The following is a 19,208-nucleotide window of genomic DNA, read 5'->3' on the forward strand; positions in this document are numbered from 1 at the left end:
GGAGCCAGCATGGGTCAACAGGAGCCAGTAGGACCCAGAAGAAACCAATGGAAGCCGATGCGAGCCGATGAGAGCCAGCAAGAGGCAACAGCAACCAATGCGATCTGGTGGGAACCAATGGGAGCCATTGGGAGCCGGCAGAAACCAATGGGGGGGGCCATCGCCATCCAATGGGAGGCAACGCAAGCCGACGGGAGCCAACAGCGGGATCTGACGCGAACCAACGGGCGCCCTCGGCGTGTCGTTCCCGCGGGAGAATACCTGTTGGCGAGCGAGCGCGTCTCTGACAGCGCGCTGGGCGCCACGTGCAGGCTCCCCGTGTACACGAAGTGCAGCAGGGCGAGCACGGCGTCCAGCGAGGCGTCGTGCACGATCACACGCCGGCCCTGGGCCTCCCCGCGCTCACAAACGGCGTCGAAGCCCTCCGTGAACACCTGCACACCGCCCCCCCCCCCCCCCCCAACAAAAAAGAGCCTCGTGGCCCACCGCTGTGTGCCGGCATGCCGACAGATGATCCAAGCGATCGCGTGAAAATCACACACGTTAACAAAGTCAAATATCTCCCCCCCCCCCACCACCGCCCATAAATACTTTAGACTATAGTGTTGTTAGCGAGAACCTATGGAGGCCGGAACGGCACACGAGGGGGTGGGTGGCCAGCACCACACCCGACCGCCTTTGTCTCCCCAGTGGCGATGTTTACACACCGCACCAGGTACTCATTTGAGGCTGAGTCGACCTAAGGGAGGACCGGTTCAAATAATCGTCACTGGTGTTGGCCGTGAGCAGAAATTGAACTCGAGTCGCCGGGTTCATAGCTACTGCCCCCCACATGAGCACACACACACAGGTACACACACACACACGCACCCACTCCCCACATGAGCACACACACACAGGTACACACACACACACGCACCCACTCCCCACATGAGCACACAAAGATAAAAAGACAAAGATCCCCTGTATAGCCTTAACAGACTGTAGGGGCAAGTGCTGTTAGCGAGCACCTATGAAGGCCGGAACGGTACACGAGGGGGTGGGAGGCCAGCACCACGCCCGACCGCCTTTGTCTCCCTAGTGGCGATGTTTACACACCGCACCAGGTACTCATTTGAGGCTGAGTCGACCTAGGGGAGGCCCGGTACCGGTTCAGATAATCGTCACTGGTGTTGGCCGTGAGCGGGAATCGAACCCGGGTCGCCAGGTTCATAGCGCAGCGCGCTAACCGCTACACTACCGCTCCCCACACACACAGGTACACACACACACACACGCGCCCACTCCCCACATGAGCACACACACACACACACACTCCCCACATGAGACACACACAGGTACACACACACACACGCACCCACTCCCCACATGAGCACACACACAGGTACACACACACACCCACTCCCCACATGAGCACACACACACAGGTACACACACACACACCCACTCCCCACATGAGTACACACACAGGTACACACACACACGCACCCACTCCCCACATGTTCACACACACAGGTACACACACACACGCGCACCCACTCCCCACATGAGCACACACACACAGGTACACACACACACACGCACCCACTCCCCACATGAGCACACACACACAGGTACACACACACCCACTCCCCACATAAGCACACACACAGGTACACACACACACGCACCCACTCCCCACATAAGCACACACACAGGTACACACACACACGCACCCACTCCCCACATGAGCACACACACACAGGTACACACACACCCACTCCCCACATGAGCACACACACAGGTACACACACACACGCACCCACTCCCCACATGAGTACACACACAGGTACACACACACACACACACCCACTCCCCACATGAGTACACACACAGGTACACACAGGTACACACACACCCACTCCCCACATGAGCACACACACACAGGTACACACACACACGCACCTGCTGCATTAGCGCAGGGCAACGAGCGTAGAGCATGAACATGTGTGCGTATGCCAGCTCCCCCGTGTCCACCTGCAGCTGCACGTCGCTCATGTGGGGGTTGTTCACCATCTCCGCCAGATCAGCCACCAGCCTGGCGGCCTGCCACACACACCAGCACAGACATCACACGCACGAAACGCACGTCACTCGTTCATGGATATCGATCGCCACTCGAGCCACATTTCAAATGACACTGTGGCATTCGTTACACGATCCTACGGCGGATAAATGCTTTCGTTTTCCCACAAAGTAGTGCAGTCTCCCCAGAAGGTACTTAATTTCCTCCTCTCGTAATCTCTTAGCTTTTTGAGTCGATGGGGGGGGAGGGGCATGACAATGACATTTACCAATATCTCCTTGGTTGCGGGAGCCAGCAAAAATGGGAGTCAGTGTGAGCCAGTGACAGTGGGAGCTAATGGGAGCCAGTGGGAGCGAGAGAGATACAGTGGGAGCTAGTCAAAGCCAGTAAAGACTAGTGAGAGCTAGTGGGAGCCAGTGGAAGCCAGTGAGTCAGTGGGAGCCAGTGAGAGCCACCGGTGGTCGATTTGTTGGAGATGGTTCGAGTACTTTCCCAAACGTCGGTTTGAGTTTTATGTTTTTGAACTAAAACTTGTCCGAACAGGGAGAAAAAAGGAAAAGTGTTGAACTCGCGGGGTTCGCGGCTCGATGTGTCATCATGCGCGGCGGCGTCCCCGGGGGAGCCCATTCGGATTGGACACCAGGTGTTGTATTTTGCCGTCATCTTTCTGAGGACACTTGAAGTCCACAGGAGGGAACAGACCCACTCCCGGTCACTTCAACGCGCAAGCTCCCCCCCTCCCGGGCTCTTGCGAGCGCCGCCGTTTCATTGTAGCGCACGATTAAAGTCAGGGCGACACGCCGAGGTCCACAGAATGCATAAATGAATGAGCAGACGGCACATATTGTTTAGTATTGACCCCTCGGGGGAAAAGCCGTATTAGCTGGCACGACGTCACGGCGTGACCCGACCGACACACTCTTGGCCGTTTGGACCGTAAGTGGGGGCCCACAAGAGGTAGTAAAAGCTAGTAAGTTGATGACTTGCTTGTGTGTGTAATTCGAGTTCTAGCCGCTCGTGTGCTGCAGTTTTCTCTAGGGCCATGGTTTTTTATTCTACCAGGTTAAAAAAAAAAGTGGTCAAACGTTCCAAAACTCTCCTTTACACTACTTCACACGTATTCAATATATATTACATGATTAAGTTAATATTTAAGCGTAATTATTTGAATGACCGACAATTCAAAGTGGAGTATTACATTTTTAGGGAAACGTCACCACTCAATGTAATTTCCATCATGAACAAAATTATTTACACTTTTACAAAATATATATCTACCAATATTATTTTGTCGGGAAAATACAGAGCAGCATGATGATGTAAATAACCTGACCTACATCAATTAATAACGTTGTACATTTTGCCTTTTTGGGATTATATAATTTATGCAAAAATCGGTCGAGGGCAATTCTGCCCCTTACTCCCATTGGAAGGTGGAAAACCACCAAGTGACCGCGTATCAGACACCAAGCCCTGGAGACGGGATGGAAGCCATGTTTTAGGCGGTGACACAGCCCATCGGCAGCGCGCTCACCGCTTTGCGGTGGAGGTGCACGGTTAGAATCTGGCGGGCTACCCTGGTTATCCCTGCCATTTGTATTAGCCATACAAACACAGGTAGTCCCCGACTTACGATGGTCCGACTTACGATATTTCGATCTTACGATGGCGATTAGCGATATGACAAAATTGTAAAATATTTTTAATTTCGCGCGGCAAGGCAAACGCAGCAGCGTACGAAGTACGCTACTGTAACTTGATCATCACCATCCTCCTCTTCCGACAACTAAGTTAATGTAGCCATCAACAACCTCACATCGTTCAAGTATGCAGACGACGGACAGAATCTTGGCGAGTAACAGTAGAATATGATACGTTACGATACGTTCAATGCATGTATGATACGTAGCTTTAGCGATTTCATTTTAGGGTTAACACGATACGATACATACGTCCAATGCATGTGAAAAGTTTTTATAGCAGATAGGATTGTTTCCTGAAAAAACTTTCTAGGAAATTGCAGTTTATATCGGTAGGCTAAGAATTTACCTTGTTTTTTGACTTGCAATTTTACTGTGCAATACAGTATTGTAATTAATAAATACATACAGTATATAGTTTATACAGTACAGTACTGTAAATTGCTCTGTTTTGCTAAATTATCACCATTCTTTAAGACTCCTGGGTAGGGCTAGGCTATTTTCGACTTACGATATTTTTGACTTACGATGGGGTCGTCGTAACGCATCTCCATCGGAAGTCTGGGACTACCTGTATCGTAAGTCGGGGACTACCTGTATCGTAAGTCTGGGACTACCTGTATCGGAAGTCTGGGACTACCTGTATCGTAAGTCTGGGACTACCTGTACACACTCGTCTCCTTTGCAGCAGATGTTAAAAGGTCCCCCGTGCCGTCGTTCCAAGCAAGTATAACAACTGAGTGCCCTGATCGTGGTCCAAATTAGCTAAATTTGAAAAATTATGCACAAATTAGTCAATCGAGATTACACAGAGTGTATAGACTCCCTGGTGGAAAACTTGCTCACCCCGCCTATACTGGACATCTGTGAAAAAAAGCTACACAGGCTCATTGGATTCCTCCTGCAATCGAAATAAAGCTTCCGATTCTGATATCAATCTGTGAAACACAGCGCCTCCGTGATAACCCTGCACGACTGAAACGGTGGGAAAACCAAATGTAGAAAATTATGTTTCGTTATTATCTCAGTTAAAAGATGCAGCAACGTCATGCCACAATGACCCAAGAGGCCAAAGGACTGGAAAACAAGACATTTAGCACCATCTGGGGAAAGAGAGCACCACCACTCAATTGTAACAAGAAGGCGGTTTTGTGTTACGACCCATCGAAACTATGGAATGCCATCGTAACATTGCATTAGACTCTCGTAGAGGAGCAGGGTGGTGAAGATCGCTCCCGACTCCCAATTCAATTCTCACGATTTGCGGTCACGCGACCCAACATAAGCAAAATAAAAAACAACAATTCTAACGGAAGCAATCCGACGCTTGGATTGCGAGCTTAGGAATATTAACCGATTAATCAATGCATCCATTCAACACCAGCAACCTCTGGACCGGTTTCAACAATCGGTGCCTCATCAGCAGATTCAGGTTTGCTTGCATGGATTCTGGTCAAAGCATGATTAATGAGGAGCACTTGCAAAGTCTGTGGGATGGCATAGAAATGGACGTTTTGATCAGCCCCCGTATATGCAAAGGCAGCGCAAGTGATTGTTACGTGCACGAGGCTCTGGGTGTGTACGGACCGACAGGCTGGGTTCTGCAGAGCTGTGCTGGGCTGGGCCTGCACCGTGGAGCTCTGACGGACACGGTGAGACACAGGGCTCCGTCTCGGGCAGGAAACCACTCATCTCCTCTATGGCTCCTGTGACACAATCAGCAAATGATATCATCACCACCACCACCATCATCATCATCATATTCATCAGCATCATTATTATTAATCGCCAACAAAGACAACGATCCCTCATGTTGCCTCGCCATTCCCATGCCGTAAGGACGCTGTATACTTCCCTTACACACACTGACCTGTACATGAAGGCAGAGGCGGCTCGCCCAAGTCCTGCATGAACTGAGTGAGGGGCAGCCCCTCCCTGGCCAACTCCACCAGCGCCAGCAGCGTTTGGCTGCCCGACACCTCCTGCTGCCACTCTCCCGAGCGACCCAATTCAGAGGCCGACGAGCCGCCGCCACCACCAGTGCCACCAATGCCAGAGCCACCTCCTCCACGACTAACGTCGCCAGCGCAGCCACCCACACTCCCTTGGGCCGATCCCGGCTGGGAGTTTCTTAGTGAGGAATCACCCAAGGTGGCGGTGGCAGCCTGCGGTGTTTGCCGAAGGCAGACTCGGTCTCCGACCGGGTTCGCTGGCGCATCAGAGGCAGTGATGGTCTCGGAGAAAGACAGCTGTTTCTGAAATGGATTTCACACATACATGCACGGATGTAGCTGTGCAATGGATACATACGAAAGCAAAGGTCTACCGTTTATCCTACAGTGGCTTTTTGAGTAAAAGTTGTTAGCCATGGACTATTAAGGGCAGCGCCACACACTGTGTGATAGGTGCTGATGTGGACACACGGCGCCAGGTAATAATATTCCACGAACACAAACAAATATTCACGTGTATCATGGACAGGAACTGAACCTAGTTTTCTCGAGTAGAAGTGCACACACTGACCGCCACACCATGAATCGCACATAAACAGTGGGGATGTAAATATTCACCAATTCCTTGATGAGAATCAACTTGCCCATTCCATGATACCATATTATCTGGTACACACCTAAACACATGCAAAAATGCACGCACACACAAACACACACCCGCTCGCAAGGTACAAACCCACACAATTACCGCCGATCGCCAAGTGGCAGTGACATCACCACGGCACTTGTGCTAAGCTAAGTGCACCTACAGGCCACATGAAGTGTCGAGGGCTCGCTGATGGGAGGTTACGGAACAGACCCAGATACAAAGACAATGACAAAGGGCCAACGTACCACCTTTAACAGACTGTTGGGGAAAATGCTGTTAGCGAGCACCTATGAAGGCCGAAACACCACACATGGGGTGACCAACACCAACACCAACCCAGGCACACACACAAATGCACGCACACACAAATGCACGCACCTACAAATGCACGCGCACACAAATGCACGCACGTACAAATGCACGCACGCACAAATGCACGCACGTACACACAAAAAAAGACAAACCCACACGCATCCGAATGGAGTACGAACACACCTGGGCTGCCCCGGTTGGTACCGGGCCGCCCGGCGACAGTGGCGGCACGAGGGCCGGGCAGAGAAATGGCGCCTCTCCCTGCACGTCCGCGGTGAGCAGCGCGCTGCGCTTCCACAGCAGCGCCGTCGCCGCGGAGCCACACCACGGCGGTGGCAGCGGCGTCGCTGGCACCGATGGCGACGCAGGCGACGGGGGCAGCAGGCGGCTGGGTGGCAGTGGCGGGGTGCGACGTGACGCCACTTCTTGCTCCAGCTCCGTGTCCGGCACCAGCAGCACGGCCATCTTCTCTGCCAGTCGGCGCACGGTGGCGGCGGGATCGGCCTGCAGCAGGGCCGACACGGCGCCGGCGTTCTTCTTCCGGCGGCCCTTCCTGGGTGCGGCTGCCAAGCACGTCGATCGCACAGATAAAGACCCCCCCCCCCGCCCCGTGTAGCTTACGCAGAGTGCTGGGGCAAGTGCTGTTAGCGGGTAGCACCTATGAAGGCCGGCACGGCACACGAGGGGGTGTGTGGCCAGCACCTCCCCCGGCCGCCTTTGTCTCCCCAGTGGCGATATTCACATAGGGGAGGCCGAGGACCGGTTCAATTACTCGTCACTGGTGTTGGCCGTGAGCAGGAATCGAACTCGGGTCTTCGGGTTTGTTGTGTGTACAGTATACACAAGTCAAACGCGGCACTCAAACGCGGTGAATGGACAGCTCGGGAAGGACATTCCAGTAGTGGAACTGTAGAACCTAGAATTAACAAGAACCTGAGTTGGTATCTGGGTTGAAGCCACCGCAATTAAATCAGGTTTCCAAATCATGAGCGTTTCGCTCGACTTTTAAACCAAATACCCCACGGTATAAAAGTTGGTGTTTTGTGGGATCATTTTGGCAGTCCTAAGCCAGTGGCAGAAATATAACATCCCTCAACACAACCGTTGGTGAAATCCCACTCGTGTTGAGCGCGATAGGAGTTGAGCTCGCGACCATCAAATTGTAACTTCATTCCTTTGCCACCACTAATGTTGTTAATGCTGTGGAGCTAATTATTCAGTAATGTTAATAACTATTTCGATATTTAACGTATTTGGCATTTTATATTAAGCGTGGCCAATTCACGATTCTTAAACACAATTTTTCAGAAGACGAGGTCACTTAACACATTTAAGTGCCCGCTAATTTACTAAATAAACATTCAGCGTTAGTGCATAAGAATCCCCAAATAATGCCGACGTGTGTTAGACTGATCATTTATTCAATGACACGTGCCAATTTACGGAACGGCTAATTTTCCGTCTCGAACCCATTTCGAGACGTAATTGTGCATGTTCGGCAATTAAACACACAAGTGCTTAGTTGTCGTTGGTAACAAAAAACCAGTTTGCCGCATGACACTTGCACATTGTTCCGTGATGTTTGATTTTTTTGTAATTTTAACGTAATTATTTGACCCCTCTGCAAAACATGACTTAGTACTTGGTGGCAAAACCCTTGTTGGCAATCAGTGGTCAGACGTTTCTTGTAGATGGCCACCAGGTTTGCACACATCTCAGGAGGGATTTTGTCCCACTCCTCTTTGCAGATCTTCTCCAAGTCATTAAGGTTTCGAGGCTGATGTTTGGCAACTCGAACCTTCAGCTCCCTCCACAGATTTTCTATGGGATTAAGGGCTGGAGACTGGCTAGGCCACTCCAGGACCTTAATGTGCTTCTTCTTGAATCACTCCTTTGTTGCCTTGACCATGTGTTTTGGGTTATTGTCATGCTGGAATACCCATCCACGACCCATTTTCAATGCCCTGGCTGAGGGAAGGAGGTTCTCACCCGGTACATGGCCCCGTCCATCGTCCCTTTGATGCGGTGAAGTTGTCCTGTCCCCTTAGCAGAAAAACACCCCCAAAGCATAATGTTTCCACCTCCATGTTTGACGGTGGGGATGGTGTTCTTGGGGTCATAGGCAGCATTCCTCCTCCTCCAAACACGGCGAGTTGAGTTCATGCCAAAGAGCTCCATTTTGGTCTCATCTGACCACAACACTCTCACCAAGTTGTCCTCTGAAACATTCAGATGTTCATTGGCAAACTTCAGACGGGCATGTATATGTGCTTTCTTGAGCAGGGGGACCTTGCGGGCGCTGCAGGATTTCAGTCCTTCACGGCGTAGTGTGTTACCAATTGTTTTCTTGGTGACTATGGTCCCAGCTGCCTTGAGATCATTGACAAGATCCTCCCGTGTAATTCTGGGCTGATTCCTCACCGTTCTCATGATCATTTCAACTCCACGAGGTGAGATCTTGCATGGAGCCCCAGGCCGAGGGAGATTGACAGTTCTTTTGTGTTTCTTCCATTTGCGAATAATCGCACCAACTGCTATCACCTTCTCACCAAGCTGCTTGGCAATGGTCTTGTAGCCCATTCCAGCCTTGTGTAGGTCTACAATCTTGTTCCTGACATCCTTGGAGAGCTCTTTGGTCTTGGCCATGGTGGAGAGTTTGGAATCTGATTGATTGATTGCTTCTGTAGACAGGTGTCTTTTATACAGGTAACAAGCTGAGATTAGGAGCACTCCCTTTAAGAGTGTGCTCCTAATCTCAGCTCGTTACCTGTATAAAAGACACCTGGGAACCAGAAATCTTTCTGATTGAGAGGGGGTCAAATATTTATTTCCCTCAATAAAATGCAATCATTTTTTGTCTCTCACTGTTCAAATAAACCTACCATTAAAATTATAGATTGATAATTTCTTTGTCAGTGGGCAAACGTACAAAATCAGCAGGGGATCAAATACGTTTTTTACCTCACTGTAGATGTACACCTATGCTGTGTGGTGTCTAAAGTTATCCGACAAATGTAAATTCAACAAAACAGTCAGGGATTTGGTCAGAGCATTCCTGGGATGCGACAGCATTTGTGACGTATCAATCTGCACAGGGGTGACATCACTTGCACGCCACCATTATGCATTTGACCATCATTCTAAAGGCTATTTTTGTCATTAATCTTTGCCATAAAACTCATATTAGACAGCCCATTGATACAAAACCCGGGCATGCATCGACACGGTGTACGGTTGTGTTCCCTTTTAAATATTTAGAAACATTCATTGAGCTTATTTAGATGATTTTGGTGCTATAAATGTCCAAATGATGAGCCACTTTATCATCTGTGGCCAGGTCGCTTCTGAAAAATAAGTCAATACCTCAGTGGGCTTTGCCTGGTAAAATGGGGATGGTTTAGTTTTATTTGTATGTGTTTGGGTGATTTTTACCTATTTTGTGCTGTGCACTACCATGCTGTTTGTAATATTTGTTGTTATTACGTTCTCACCCGCCCCTGCTGGAGATCTGTGAAAAAGAGGCTTTATAGCTCATCAGATTCCTCCAATGTAAATAAATATTCTCCTTCAGATTCTAAACGACAGTGCTAAGAGATCTCATTTACCGGGCCCCTTCCGACTGCCAAACCTTGACCTTTTCCGCCTCACCTTTGTCGGGAAGAGGCTTGAGTTGCAGCAGCCCCGTGCTCCCAGGAGGAACCCTCTCCTCGAGCTCCATCAGGGAGGCCGACATCGCCAGAGCGACCCTCATTTGTTCTTCCTCGTCCGTGGGGGGCGGCCGCTCCGAAGGCAAGCCCCCACCCCTTCCTCGCACCGCCGCGGAGCCTCCGGTCTTGTTCTTCTTGCCCCTGGGGGCGGCTCCCAAGGATCTGTGGTGGCCCAACGAGCACACAAAGACAAAGGTCCCCCATTATAGCCGGAACGGACTGTTGGGGCAAGTGCTAATGGCGAGCACCTATGAAGGCCGGCACGGCACACGAGGGGGTGGGTGGCCAGGACCATGCCCTGCCGCCTTTGTCTCACTAGTGGAAAATGTTTACACATTGCACCAGATACTAATTTGAGGCTGAGTCTATCTAGGGGAGGCCCAGGACTGGTTCAGATAATCGAGCAAACACAAAGGTACACACACACACACGGGTACACATATACAAAGATCCCCGTATAGCCTTTAAAAGACTGTTGGGGGAAGTGCCGTTTGCCACCACCTACAAAGGCCGACACACACACAGATGTACAGAGTTATGGAAAATACTAAGGTTGCCAAAAGATATTTTTTTCTGATACAATTTAAGATTTCGCAATATGACTATTATGGCGATGTTTATAGCCTTTCTCACCCCAAACACAAATAACTTTACAATCTTGTAATGCTCATACCACACATGCCGTCCAAAAAATAATATTACATAACCACATGTCAATTTAACCACGAAACATATTTAAGAGCACCAAAGCAATCAGTGGATTTTTTTTTTACTTTAATGATATTGTTTTTTCATAAATACATTTCACAACGGAATTACATACAGTAGTTTAAAAATGTACTAACAATAATACAGCTGTGGTGGCTGTATTTCAAAACGAACCGTACGACTATAGGAGAGCTTATACTGGTAGGAACCTCCTGGTTACACCAGCCCACATTGGATTATTGTGTCCATCCGTCCGTCCGTCGTGCATCCAAAAATGGGAGGGGTGGGGCTGGGTGGGGAGGGTGGGGAGGGGCTGGGTGGGATGGGTGGGGCTGGTCACCCCGTGGTGCCCTTAAAAAAACTCAACGTTTAACCTACTCATGCCGGCTTGTGCCCGCCCTCACAGTCGGGCATATTTGCGGAATACACCACGTGGTGCCGCCGTTGACCCTGGCCATTGACCGAGCAACCCAACGTTCCTACCAGCTCCCTCCGCAGGAGAATGTGTTATCATACAGTGTATTGTAGCATCAACCCTATCACAGCAGCCCTTGCAAAATACGTAACGCGAGTTCTGTTCGCCTGCAGACCGCGTGTCTCCAATCCCGTTGCAGCTATCGAGCCTTCACTGCTTTCAAGGTCTGTACATTGTTTCATGTCGTGTGAACTTCAGAAGCCTCTCATGATTGAAGTACACAAGTGCCAAAAAAGGCATGGCTTTATTGTCCTAAGAGCCTATTAAAATCTAATGCACGCCGAGTGCACCAGCAGCAGCGGGCGTTAAACGCTTCCCGTCCTGTCATTTTGATGCATTTTCATTTATAAACAAAAAAAATATCTAACGTGAGTGTGTCTGTGCTAAATGTCTTAAAATACCTGTGACTTGAGCACCACTACATCTCTTATTCGCTTTCATTATAACAGACAAATAATGTTTCTTTGAATAGTAACTTTAGTTTCCTCTACTGCAGCAAACAGGAAGTTCACTTCTAATGATCACTTATTTCAGTAACATGATGTCCATGTATTGTCACCTTGATATAACTAAACACCATCTCCTGTTCCTCACGGACACTCGGATCTCCCCATCATCTGACCTCACACATTAAATGTTCCCAGTCTAAAGCCTTTCTCACTCTTTCTGGCCCCACTGTGGATTTTATGTAACCGCCAGCGAGAGCGTCTCCATGTCACACTCCCTCGTGTGGAAAACTCTGGCACTGGTTTTGATCATCTGTGCGTCAGATTATTTCACGTCTACTAAATTAATTTCTTGTCATTACCACAAGTAGTAACAATCTTCTCAAATATTACTCAGACATATCCTGGTGCTGAGATCATAGTCCGTGTGTGACTTTAATATCCACAACAGTTTTGTGGCTACAAAAACGCCACACCAGAAATTACGCTAGGTGTGAAGCTCTTATGTCATTAAGATTCACTATGTAGGAGGCTTACTGACGACAAAGTAATTATAACATCCAATAGGAAAGAATTTCAGGAAATGTTAAAAGACCTTTATACAATTCTGCAAATATTTGGCCGAGGATAAATATCAGAAAAACAATGGTTATAATAATAATAATGGGTTTATATACGAACATTTATCTACACAGCTGGAGATATCCGTCATAGCGACACAACTTGGAAACAAAACAGAATACTCATATTGCAGACGATACGGTTCTCGCGGACCTTATCATTAACATTGCCACTTCACGGCAACGCTACTCGGCACGCCCCTGCCGCAAGTGCCTGCAGCGCAAGCTGCCGGGTCATCTCACCTGCCGGCGGCAGCGGTGGCGATGGCAGGCGGTGCCGCCGTGCCGGCCTGCGCTTGCTGGCGCTGCACAGCAAGTACCAGGTCGCGCGACGCCACGTGCAGCTCGCGGGCGCAGCGCTTGAGGTGGCCGGCGCGCGCCTTCTCCGTCTGGAAATGGCGCCCGCAAATGGGGCACTCGGGCACGGCTGCACCCGCTGCAGCGGCTACACCAGCGCCACCAGCGGGAGCCGGCGCCTGGCCCGGGCACAACTGTTCCTGATCGTCTAAACACCTACGACAACACGACATGTCAACGCGTCTCTCGGCTGTGTAGAGGTAAAGGTGCAGCGCTGCAGCCCCTTGTTCACGCCACTGCTGGCGGAAGGGCCTCAATTGCGTTCAGGAAGTGAATAGAAGCACTGCACGTGTTGCAGTAAAACGTCGGACATCACGCCGAACGACAGGCGGTACATCCCGAAAATACATCGTAGAGCTACACAGCACGACCGCCAAAACATATGCAGTGGTATAACAAATATACCGTCACTACTGCATTGTCATATAAAACAGAAATGTCATTGATTACACAGATGGCCGCTATGTGTAGCTCCATCACTTGTGCCTGTGACAAATACATATGCAAGGAATGTAAAAAATACGGACTCGGCATAACATGAGCAGCAGTGCAGAAGGCGTGAGCCCGCCTTGGTCTGGTGGCAAACCTGTTGATGTGCTGCTGTCTGCGTACGCTGTTCATGTGCGTCAGCTCCTTCTGGCAGACGTGGCAGAAGCAGAGCCCTGAGGGCACTTCACCAAAGAGGGCACACTCAAGCCCAGGAGCGAGAAGCAACAGCCGCTCCTCCTCCTCCTGCTGTTGCAAAACCCGCGCCAGCTGCTCGTCGCTGAGCACCGACGCCGTGCCTGCGGTGCCCGCACACCAGCGTTAAAATTCTGTTCACGGATTTAGTGGTGAAAATATGTCCCAAGAGTGCTCTTCAATTGAAGTTGAAAAGATGCATTACCCGTCTGTCACTTTGTTTCTGTAACATGGGGTCACCAATCACTCTCGTAATGATGATCTAAGTGGTGTTGGCACTAGCGAATTTGCCCTATCGATTAATCGGCTCAATCGGTTACTCGTCCCAGTTCTGTGAAGAACTCGGGTAAAAAATAGGTATACAGCAACAAAGGACTACAGAAATATCGTATCCAACAGAAAGGCACTTTCAAATGTGTAGAAATTGCAATGAGAATTTTTGGAATGTCAGAAACTCACAGCACAGGTACAGCCGTTCAGGACTGAGTACAGCACAACTATAAGGGCAAATGCTGGCCTGGCAGTATCGAGAAAAGACAATGCACTTGTTATTTCACATAGGCCTGCACGTGTTCCGAACGCATACCTGTGTCAGGGCCAAGGTAGATTCTCTCAGGAGCCTGCCGCCTGCGAACACAAGCAGTAAACACCACCACCACGGTTAACAATCATCAACACCCATTCCATCTGCTGACAGATGAAGGCCTTAAAGTTATTTGTGGTTTCGGTTTGTTTGATTTAGAGTTGTTTGTTGGCATGGAACAATACACGCTCATGACCAACCATCCCCTGTCAATTAAACCGTTTGCCACAATTGTGGATCAGGATTCGATTAAAAAACTTGATTATATATTTGTCTCAATTGTGCCGTTTCATTTATGTTGTCCGCTTTGTATGTAGTGTCTTATTCGTTTTACAGGATGTACACGAAGGTATTCTGCTTGTACTATCGATGCCACGTCACCTGACAAAGAATCCATTCGGATCTCTCGGAGAGCAGTGCAACCCTTCATATTTAGGAATGGCCCACAGAAGCGAATATCATGAAAAAATGATTCAATTACATTGGACAGCAGTGTGAGCTAGGCTAATCAAACGTGTCTGCCCATGACAATGATGACGCACATCGCACCAGGATTTGAGAGCACTCTCGCGAAGTGCAGAACTCAGTGTGTGGCATTCATAATCCACTCGTAGAAGTGCCCGTGCTTGTACCATAATACCGAGTTGCTGACGCACGATGTTGTCAACTGTGCTCCTGGGAACACCCAGTTCCAGTGATACTCTTCGAGTCGACTACTGCCAATTGCCTACCACATACCTGTCAACCCCTTATCAGTGCCTACCTTATTACTCAGCAATTCAGACCTTATTGCTCACCCCGTGCCCTTATAAATCTCAACGTTCATCCTGCAAAGTCCCATCACAAGGGAGAAACACAAACAAAACTTTGTTTTTGTTGCTTTTTGTTGCTTATTTATAATCCACTTCTACGAGTGGATTATGAATGCCACACACTGAGTTCTGCACTTCGCGAGAGCGCTCTCAAATCCTGGTGCGATGTGCGTCATCATTGTCATGGGCAGACACGTTTGATTAGCCTAGCTCACACTGCTGTCCAATGTAATTGAATCATTTTTTCATGATATTCGCTTCTGTGGGCCATTCCTAAATATGAAGGGTTGCACTGCTCTCCGAAAAACTTTGTTTTTGTTGCCCGGATTAAAACGGCTGTACGCCGTATGGACCTCAAAACTCAATTTCCCTGTACAGGAATATCGGGTAAACCGTATGGGTTGACAGTTAGGCTACCATGACTTCTGCAACACTTTCATACGTTTATTTATGACTGCAGAGGGCCTGCCAAAACCCGATATCTTTGAATCAATGTATCATATTAAAAAAAAAATACAATACCAGGCCTGTGATTCTGGTGATTTGTTTTTCCCAAACAAAACTTTAAAATTCTTGTTCCACGCAGATAACACTTCAAAATCACACGTACAAACATTATACTTTTTGCTTTTCCTAGTAATGGTGTAGTTTTGTTAGTGGGTTATGCATCTGCCACCTCGTGGTAAAAATATACAAAAGGAAATGTTTGCCAACATTTCGAACAGTTGAAACGGCTGTCCAATGATAATTCTTTGCGAATGGACGATACCCTTATTGACATGCTGAATTAGCGCAAAAGGCACACTGGCGTATTCTTCGTATATATTTTGGATATCATTTGTATCAATCATACATATTTGATTATTCATTCACATATGATTTTCATAAATGTATTGTGAACATTATAAGTGTTATTTATTTAAATTTAGGCTATGAAACCAGCAATACCCAATCCTTGCAAATTACATCACAGGGGCTCTCAACATCTACCATCGAACGCGGATCATAGCTTGTAAATTCTCCCAAAAAAGATCCACCAGGCACCCAATGCCCAAGTGGATCAGTAGCAAGCACACTGCTCTCCCAGTTGCCCTCACAAGCATAAAAGCAACTGGCCAGGTAAGGAGGGGCACTGCTCTTGATGAACCCATGCACACGGGGAGCCATCCACTCTACCTGTATTTCTGCAGCTTTTCCAACACCAGGTCCTTGACGCGAGGCCTCGGCTTACCCGCGACGCCTACGCTCGTGCTCAGAGCGACCGAGGTGGCGGCCGCCTTCCCCGCCGGCCACTCGGCTACAACAATCGCGCCGTCGCTGTCGCCATCGCCGGCCGCTCCGTGCGGCTCAGGCGGAATCGGCGCGGGCAGTGGCAGCCGAGTCGCCCCGATCGCTCCCTCGCGGGCGCCCTCGGTCGCAGGCGTTGCGGCGACGATGCCGTCCTGCTTCGCGACAGAGTCCGCTCGCGACGCCTCGGCCTTTTCACCGCCGGGTTTGGGCGAGCGCTCGCCCGGGCGAGCAGCAGCCGCCTCGTCGCCCGTGCCGGCTCCCAAGCCCACGGTCGACGGCGCCCGCACCAGACGCTCGGCGGTCGCCTTCCCGGCGCCAGCGCTGTGGTCGCCCACCGGTTGCAGACGCCGGTCGTCCTGCGCGACGTCCGCGTGCCCATCTGTGGGTTTGACGATGACGCACTCGCTCGAATATTCGCCACGTGGCCCCACATGACGTTTATGTCGCTTTAGAACTGAGATTGTGACTGCCTGTGTGCTTACATTTCAAAGGTGGCAGCGTTTAATCTGCTGTAATGAGAAAAGCACTCACACAATTACAGATTATGTAAAGAAGCTGGTTATAAGCACACATTACTAGCACAGTTGTAATATAAGCAACATTACACAAGTAGGGGCAAGGCGGAGGGAAACTTCTAATACAAGTACACTACTTTGGAACAGAAGCACACCTAGTCTTGATCCCAAGGGGTGTGCTTATATCCAACTTCTGCTGTGTTCGAGTTTAAGAATATGTGAATGCGAGAGGACACAAGAAGCATAAGCATGGAGCTCAATCAGCTCACACCATGCGCACACATGAGCGCGTGTGTAGATGTACCCGCAGCTGTCGCGACCCTCGCCACGTGCTCTGCACCAACGTTGCCGAGCGAGCCGCCGGGCAGGTCGGACACCTCGGCGGGGTTTCGCGCCACTCGCCGCTTCTTCGCCTCGGCGCTCACCGACGCGTCTTCGGGCTTCTGCCGGTGCTCCTCCGCTCTCCGACCACGCGCACACTCCATGTCCGGTCCGGGCTGCTCCTCGGTGCTCCTCGAAGACGAGCCATCCTCCCATGCTGTCGCGCCGGCGGGCGGAGTTTTGGAAGCAGCGGCAGCAGCATCGTGGCTCACCGCCAATGCGGCGCTGCGCGTGTTGTTGCGCCGGGAGAGTTTGCGGTCCTTCCCCAGGCACTTGGCCGCGGGAGGACCGCATCGCGTGCTCGCCGGGTTGAAGTCGTCGTCTTCAGAGTCCCACCCGCAGGAGCTGCTCACGGAGAGCGCCATTCCGTCACTCCGTCCCATCCTGCCGGGCTCACTGCTCGGGAACGCGATGGGATCTGCCATCATGGCACCCGCTCTGAGCCGGAACAAAGGCAAACAAAAATGTGCCCGTATAGGCGTACAAATTGTTGGGGAAGGTTCCGTTGGCGAGCATCGATTCGGGGCAGAATTCCCCCCCCCGCTCCCCCGGCAAGCGCCAACGTTTACACATCACAACAGATGCAAGTTGACTCAAGGGTAGCCCGGGAACGGTTCAGATATTCACCACTGATGTTAGCCGTGGTCAGGAATCTAACACAGGTTGCCGGGTTCATAGTGCAGCGTGCTAAGCACTGCGCAACCATTCCACCTTGATCTAAAAAAAACGTGGTAACTTCTTCTCTGCTGCTCCTATGGGCTAATCCCACCATAGTTGTGCATGTACTGTATTACACATCTCCCCTGTTCACTGTGTTTACATCCACTGTACAGCAATATCTTTACATTCTCACGACTACCAAGTGATTCGCACGTGCACACACCTCAGTCACGTCTGTCACTGAAAATGGCCATTGCGGTGACAGACATGACTGAACGTTTATGAAAGACTAGCTTTACTACCCGGCTTCGCCCGGGACTTGGATCCACCACGCGCGGCCGCCTTTGTCTCCCCAGTGGCGATGTTCACACACCACAGCAGTTACTCGTTTGAGGCTGAGTCGACCTAGGGGAGGCCCAGGAGCGGTTGAAATAATCGTCAACGGTGGTGGCCGTGAGCGGGAATCGAACTCGGGTCGCCGGGTTCGTAGCACGGCGTAGCGCTAACCGCTACACTACAATGCGTTACGCTACCACATGCGAGGGTCACGTGACAGATTTGACGTCACAGTTCACTAGCCGTGCAAAAATAAATGCATTATTGAGCTCCCGCCCCCCCCCCCCCAAAAAAAATAACGTATTTTTATAATTTTTGCATGGTGTACAGTCTGGAAAGTACCCACATGGCAAATTTAAAGTTTGTTGCATGTCGGGAAGTACGGTAAACATTTTGAACGGACACACATAATCACAACTTCGCTTTTTATATATATGGAGATGAATATTACCCTCTCGCACACTGGTTCTTAACCTGGGGTGCACGCACCCCCCAGGGGTGCGAGATGCCCTCTCTTGGGGGTGTAAATTTATCGAAACACGAAATTAAGCAGGGACACGTAACTACAACTTACTTTGTTTCATCAAAACCTATGCATTTATTAACATTATTTAAAAAAATTACGATTGAGAACCAAGTGAGTGCAAGGCTGCGGTAAAGGTTATAGAACCACTGCTCTAAGTGCAGCTAGGACGTCGTTGCAACTTGCTTGCAAAAATAGCACACGGTACAAATGATAGGATAGAGTGTGTTATACTGTGTAGGAACCTCCTGGTTATTACACTACCAGCCCACAGGGGATTATTGTGTCCGTCCGTCCGTCGTGCACTCAAGAATGGGAGGGGCTGGGTGGGGAGGGGAGGGTGGGCAGGGGCTGGGTGGGGAGGGTGGGGCTGGGTGGGGGGTGGGAGGGGTGTGGCTGGGTGGGGAGGGGCTGGTCACCCCGTGGTGCCCTTATA

General features: G+C 50.0%; 1 protein-coding gene across 1 annotated transcript in view; it reads right to left on the minus strand.

Annotated features, from left to right (window-relative positions):
* Positions 1-19,208, minus strand: part of SLX4 (SLX4 structure-specific endonuclease subunit) — a 42,608-nt gene that overhangs the window by 20,890 nt on the left and 2,510 nt on the right. Inside the window, exons 2-12 of the mRNA XM_032970492.2 lie at positions 17,177-17,691; positions 16,244-16,736; positions 14,259-14,299; positions 13,578-13,776; positions 12,878-13,147; positions 10,327-10,547; positions 6,862-7,241; positions 5,636-6,020; positions 5,353-5,471; positions 1,945-2,085; positions 262-434 (exon numbers count right to left, since the gene is read on the minus strand). Of these exons, the coding sequence (XP_032826383.2) occupies positions 262-434; positions 1,945-2,085; positions 5,353-5,471; positions 5,636-6,020; positions 6,862-7,241; positions 10,327-10,547; positions 12,878-13,147; positions 13,578-13,776; positions 14,259-14,299; positions 16,244-16,736; positions 17,177-17,681 (2,927 nt within the window). The 5' untranslated portion in view covers positions 17,682-17,691. The remainder of the gene's footprint in view (positions 1-261; positions 435-1,944; positions 2,086-5,352; positions 5,472-5,635; positions 6,021-6,861; positions 7,242-10,326; positions 10,548-12,877; positions 13,148-13,577; positions 13,777-14,258; positions 14,300-16,243; positions 16,737-17,176; positions 17,692-19,208) is intronic.

This window comes from Petromyzon marinus, chromosome 43, assembly GCF_048934315.1.
Source record: "Petromyzon marinus isolate PM22_M1 ecotype Great Lakes invasive population chromosome 43, UKy_Petmar_22M1.pri1.0, whole genome shotgun sequence".
Classification (NCBI taxonomy): Eukaryota; Metazoa; Chordata; class Hyperoartia; order Petromyzontiformes; family Petromyzontidae; genus Petromyzon; species Petromyzon marinus.